The sequence below is a fragment of the Quercus robur genome, chromosome 8 (genome assembly GCF_932294415.1).
Source record: "Quercus robur chromosome 8, dhQueRobu3.1, whole genome shotgun sequence".
Classification (NCBI taxonomy): Eukaryota; Viridiplantae; Streptophyta; class Magnoliopsida; order Fagales; family Fagaceae; genus Quercus; species Quercus robur.
The window spans coordinates 65560455-65566943 of record NC_065541.1 but is presented as its reverse complement, the minus strand read 5'-3'; the positions used below and the strand labels follow the sequence as shown (position 1 = coordinate 65566943).

Below are 6489 nucleotides of genomic sequence, written 5' to 3'. Positions count from 1 at the left end.
AATCAAACTTGACCACTAAAAGCCAGTGCGCAACTTGCTTGGCCATTAGTCTCCTTTCAAAAGTGTAAAAGAAAACAGGTTTAGGAAATTGGTGCTGTGCCTAACTTGATCAAATCTAATGATATGCAAAGCAACATCTTTCTAGGTTTTAGTAATGAGTAATCAGCATATTCAGGATTTTGCATTTGGAAGGGCAATATAATAAAGATTGGTATTGGATGATGTAAGTTTCGTCATTCATTTCTTTTTAGTGTCAAAGTATAATTATACCTTAAAAATGTGATATTTTGAAAAGTTTTACATTTCGTTTTATGATAAAAATAAGTTAAAAACAGGGCTAAGAAGCCTGAGTTCTTGCCAACACAACCTGATCTCTACAGCAATCCAAATGAAGGCAATTGTTATGGCAGTATGGTTTCCAAGCTTTTGACAAAAGAAATGAGCAGAGAGATCTTTTGAGCATGTAGCAGAAATGAGTGACAGATTCAAAATAGCAACCAAACTCAACTAGCCCTTCCATATATCTATAGCCTTAGCTATCCTAATGAAGACTGCTACGATGTGATTTGCAGAATTTGCACAAAGAAGCGATAATGCTCAAACTTCCAGTTAGTCATAGGGGAAGGTAGCTCTCAGAAACTCAAATTGCAGCATAATGCGCGGAAAGAGAATGCATATGATCATCTGAAGGTGAAGTGAAACAGTGATATAGATCACAAGAATCAATTATCAGAATTTCAAATTATTGTAGAGCTTGCATTGTATTTGTGCACAAAATGGATACAAGTTGCAGAATTTGATCATAGAAATAATAAATACTTCATTGCCTCTGATTCGTATACAGTTTACATACCAATAAATAATAATTAATAAACAACCCCCAAGGGAGTCGGAAAAAATACAATATAATTTTTTTTTTTTTTTTTTTTAAATCAGCATCTTTGCTAATCAAATCTTACTCCAAATAATAACTAACCTAGCAGGAAATCATTCTTCCTGCAAAGTTTTAGACCTTGAAATTTGTTCTTCTATGACCCTTTTCCCTTCTCTACATTAAGCTACAATTGTTGAATACTAAATCAACTAATAAAAATTCAAAGAATATCGACTTTGTCAGGATAAGCTTGGAGCAACTCAGGCAGATGTGTCCCTTATGCCACCATCTGCTCCTGCTCTATGTACAACTGCTCCACCCATTGTGGGAGCAACTCATGGCCACCTCGACCATGATTATACTGCTGCCTCTCTGCGCCGAACAGCCCAGAACTGTCATGAGAAACATCTTTAACCAAGGAATTAACCCAAGAGACATCTGGCTCATCAACTGCAGATGGCAACAAGGTTGTCCCCACATTGTTGTTTCGAAACCCAAAAGAAGCGGACTTTTTTAGCTTGTTCAGTTCGTCTCCTTGAATACCCCAATCCAATTTCCCATCAGGTGAGCTCCAATCTGAACGAGTAGAGGACATCATAGATGCCGAGTTGGCAGCTGCAGTAAGTCCAGGACGGTGAGTACCTACTCCACGATCAATAAAACTCTGGCTTCGCTTGGCAAAGGCTGCAGACCTGGAATTCATCACTGCTGCTGCAACTGCAGCAGATGAGTCAAACCCAAAGGATGAGGGTTTTCTCACTGGAGATGAAGATAGATTGGTTGGGTAGCTTGCACGAAGTTGGTTCATGTTCTGACGCATCTGATGAGCATTTGGAGATTGTAATTGGGTTGGTGTAGTGGATTTTAGTGATAGTCCTTGCAATTGGGACAACATGGAAGCATCATGAGTTCCAAAAACATCATCAAGGTTAGTAGGTTTCAAATCTCCAATCCTACTGTATTCCTTACTCCAGCAGGAAGGGGATGAGAGACGAGCTATCTCATCAATCAGTTGCTGCTGCTGCTGCTGCTGCTGTTGGCTAACGTGACTTTCTAGCCCCCGCAATTCCATCTCAAAATCTAAATCTCGAGCACTCAAAGCAGTCTTGAGCCGACTACCAGGGAGCTGCAAGGCAGGTGGAGTGGTGTTAACTTTGTTTTGCCACAAGTTTCCACCCTTGGGGGAAGAAGCAGCTGCAAGGGGAGACATGGGTGGCGTTGAAGTAGTAGGCATTGGCAAAGATGATGAACTGAGAGACAATGGACTCAATACTGTCATGTCCAGTGCACCCACCGAATGGGACTTGGGTGATGGCATTGCTGAACCTGTGGAAGCATACACGGGACGCAATTCTTCAGGCTTGTGAGCAAAGAAGCAAACTTTGCGTGCGCACCCAGTCTCATCCTTGCAAAGCCTGGTACGGTATTGGGCAGGATGAAGCCATGACTCGAAAACCCCATGAGCATATTCACAAGAATCACCCTTTGGACATGCCCCCTTCCGGAACTCTGGGCATGGAACACAGGTATAAGGATACTTCCGTGGGTCTCTCCTCCTCGCATTCTCCCCAGGATGGACAAAAGGGCATTCTGTCCAATCATGGGAGTATGCCCTTGAACAAGGCTTCACCTTGAAAGTGTACATCCTAAATTCATCAGTCCCGTATATCCCATTGTTAATATCAGGCAGCGATATGTCAATGGGATATTCTTTCTTCTCAGTTCCTTGAGTTATCACACTCCTTTGCAGTTCTTCCTCTTCAGTCAAAAACTGGTCACCTTCCCCGACTGAATTGTCACCTTTCAGAACCAACTCCATCGCCTTTCTTCTTGAATTGGATGGTGACTTCGAAGCAGGAGCAATCAAATCAATAGGCTTATTCCCATTAGCATTCACACAGTTAGCATCAGCAGATGCATCAAGTAAGAGCTTAACAATCTCGAGCGAAGAATTGACACCGCCAGCAACAGCACAATGGAGGGCATTGACTCTATCCGAGCCACAAACCCTATTGACATCAACCTTGCCAGTCTCAATAATATACTTCACAACCTTAGTGCTACCATACATGGCAGCAATCATAAGAGGGGTCCTCTCTTCGAACGCCATCTTCTTCGACCCAATTCTTCTACAATACCAAAAACTTGCCTTGCCAACATCAAAGCCCTTCTCTTCTACTTCACTCTTGAAGGCCTCAAGATCATCGGTGGCAGACAATTCAAGCAAAACCGAGCCATCATAGAAAAACCCATTATTCTGCATCAGAAATTCACCTTCCATGACACAGTTTGATGAACAAAGTTTACCCTTTGAACCACTGCACATATCCAAGTCCTGCAAAATTGTAACAAAAGGAAATTTAACATACCAGTCTATTCATTTCTATTTTTATAAAGAAATCTAAATCTAAGGGAAGTCAAACAACAAAATCAAAAGAATCATATTCAGACTTATTAATTATCCGAAAAAAATAACACTCTAACTCGATGCACCCAACCCCAAAACTATGTGGAAACGAAGTAAGATTCACTAATTCATAAACCATAAACACAAAACAAATAAAAACGTAATATTACGACATGATACTTTTACTCTAATGTTTTATTCCCCTTCTTAAGGCCTTAACGTTCTTACTTCTAATCGAACAAACAGAGACTAAACTAACAAATCGAAGAAAGAACAAAACTTTAGAACGTGTTGGCCATGCTACAAGTTCAAGCCAGCGACTTGGTCTCCTAGATAGAACTATTCTTTCAAAATCTTTAAGGAAAGACCAAAAAAATGGTCCAAAACAAAAATACCCAGAATCAAAATTTCAAACTTCAGCCAAAAACACTCAAACCCCACAAAATTTTCCACAGAAAAAACCCATCAAACTCCACCCCAAACATAGTAAAACTTCACAGAAATAACTTAAAACCGTCCAAAATGGAAACAAAACCATACCTTTGACTAGTTTGCGTGTCTGTTTGTACTCTGAATAGTTACTATGAGATAGAGAATTGTGGGAATTGTTGTTGTAGTTGCAGAGAGTTATCGAGAAGACCTCGATTGGAAGCGTTGGATAGGAGGAGAGAGGAGAGGTTATGGGTCCTTTTATGTGTTTCTTGAAGGACACAGGGGTGAGGCTAAGAAGAAGGGAGGAAAGTGCGACTTTTCTTCGTTGCTGTTTCTTACTTTCCTTTCGGGTTTTTGGGTCAAAGTCAATGCTTCAAAATGTGGGTCCAGTACTACCATTACTATACTGTTAAATCTGATCTATCTTCACGGTTGGATTTGCATTTTGGTTTGGTTTTTTTTTTTTTGATTTTTCGGAACCTCCTCAAATTAAATTCAAATGTGGGTTAAATTCAAATGAAGATTTTTTTTTTGGTCTTGCTCGTCACGTGTGTGATTGTCTGTCTGGCAAATGCAAATCCCTCCTTTCACGCGCGCTGATGATCGTTACTCGTCTTTCCCGTTGTCTTTGAGTTGTTTATTTAAACTTGAAGTGTTGAATTTTAGTATTCTTTCTCCTTCTTATTAGTACACAATTTCCTTTTTTAAGTTCATTTTGAAACTTTTCAAAATATGGTTCTTTATAGAAAGTCAAATAGAACTAATATTGATAACGTCTCTAATTTAGATTTATTATTCTATTTTCAATGTTATTACATTTTTTTGATTTAATTTTAATTGAGTTTAAATTAAATGGAGTAGTTTAGTTTCACAAACCTAGTTTGGATTGGATAAGTGTATCCAGTATTGAGGTCATTTTTACTAAAAAAATCTTTTTATTTATTTTATTTTTTATAAAAGAAACAAAAAAACCTTGGCAAAATAGCAACTTTGGAAATTTATTTTGAGAAGAAATATGTTTTATCAAGTGCTTCTATGATTGCTCAAAACATCTCTTTTTAACTAAGAAACAAAAAAAATTAATTTAATTCTACTTTTAGTAAAATAGGGAATGATAGTTTATTAATGAAAAAAAGGATTGGATTAGGCATCTATGTATGTTGTTTAAATCATAAATAACTATAAATAGTTTTTTTTTAAACAAAAATCAAGAGAAAATTTTATGTATTGTTTACCCATTGTTCATAATTAAGTTGAAATGAGAGTAAGGGACCAAAATTTAGGCCAAAGTTATATAATGAATGATTTGTACTAATTGAGGAAAAATAAAAGGAGCACGATTCTAGCAATTTTTTTAATGTTTTCTATCTAAACAATAGTGTACAATTCACCCCATAATGTATATATTAAACCTAGAATTGTTCCATTATTCAGTAAGAAATATTGAATTTGAGCTCTCTGGAATAATGCCAAGGCTGAACTTTGGGCTCCCCATGATGGCTTGCTTCTAGTCAAAAAATTTTGCTATATCTAATTTGCTGGTGGAAATTTTGTTGACTGATTGTAGATAATTTTTCTTGACAGACGGGTTAAGCATACGTTCTAAGAAGCCAATCACTAAGCAGATGCACTCACTAGATTTGGAGCCTCTATGTCTATTGCAAATCAATCACTGGAGCATTTGTTGACTGATTGCAAGAATCTTTTAATAATTTTCTCCAACAAACGGGTCAAGCACGCGTTTTAAAAAGTCAATCATTAAACAGATGGACTTACTAGATTTGGAGCCTATATGTCCAATGCTTATGTTTTGTTTGACAATCTACCGCCTATGGTGGAGATCCAAAGCATAACTTGAAGACAGACAGATATGTATTTATGCTTTTTTTTTTTTTTTTTTTTTTTTACCAAACAAGAGAAAAGAAAAAGAAATGTTGAAATTAAAGAATAGCAACATAAAAAAGTTGGGATGAGGCAGAGGCAGTGCCTCCACCTGCAATCTCCGCGAGTAGGTGATATTAGATTGATATATGCGTAAGAGCGTGTAGACCAAAGGTGACCGGGGAAGAGATTCCAACCTTACACGCATAAACGCGTTCACTTTCTTTCTTCCCCTTGGGTGGGTTGACGGTGACACCATAAACATTTACCATCGCTGTTGCAAAATATAAAATATCTGACTTGGCCACTCAGCCTTCCACTATGGGACAATTGGCATTGCCTGGCTTCTTCTTGCTACTCCATCAAGCAATATAATAATAATAAATAAAAAACACTTATTTGCTACTTTTTTTTATTTACATAGTGTTGTTCCCATTCTTTAAACACAGCATTATTCTTTTATTAATTAATTTGTGGGAAAGGGACACAAACATTGTGAACAATTTCATTATAAAATTCAAAAAAAAAAAAAAAAAAACATTTGTGACAATCATCATTATTTTTATTTTTTTTAATATTATATCATGCATGTTGACATTCAACATTTGTTGGCTTCAGATGAGAATCTCTTGTTTTGAAATAGAAGTATCACGAATCATATATCATACAATGTCTTTGTGATCTAATATGCTAGTTTTGAGTCATTGCCTAGTCAGAACTTGTAATCTTTAACTCATGAGTTATAAATAAACTTGATTATAAACGAGTCCAATTGAGTTGAGCATTTGGATTCTCTACTTGTTGCTCACTCCTCTCAACTTCCTCCTTCAAGGTGAAGTCCAGCTGCTATTTCTTAGCTATTAATCCTGTTGTTCAACCCAAGATTCCCACTTCC

At 37.1% G+C, this 6489-nt stretch overlaps 1 protein-coding gene across 1 annotated transcript; it reads right to left on the bottom strand.

Moving 5' to 3' along the window:
* Nucleotides 1-795: 795 nt before the first annotated feature.
* On the bottom strand, nucleotides 796-3992 carry LOC126697740 (zinc finger CCCH domain-containing protein 29-like). Its single transcript, XM_050394830.1, has 2 exons — nucleotides 3822-3992; nucleotides 796-3209 (listed from the first exon to the last, which is right to left on the bottom strand). Exon 2 carries the CDS (start codon nucleotides 3198-3200, stop codon nucleotides 1152-1154), a length of 2049 nt encoding a protein of 682 aa, XP_050250787.1. The 5' UTR covers nucleotides 3201-3209; nucleotides 3822-3992; the 3' UTR covers nucleotides 796-1151.
* Between the last annotated feature and the right edge of the window lie 2497 nt (nucleotides 3993-6489).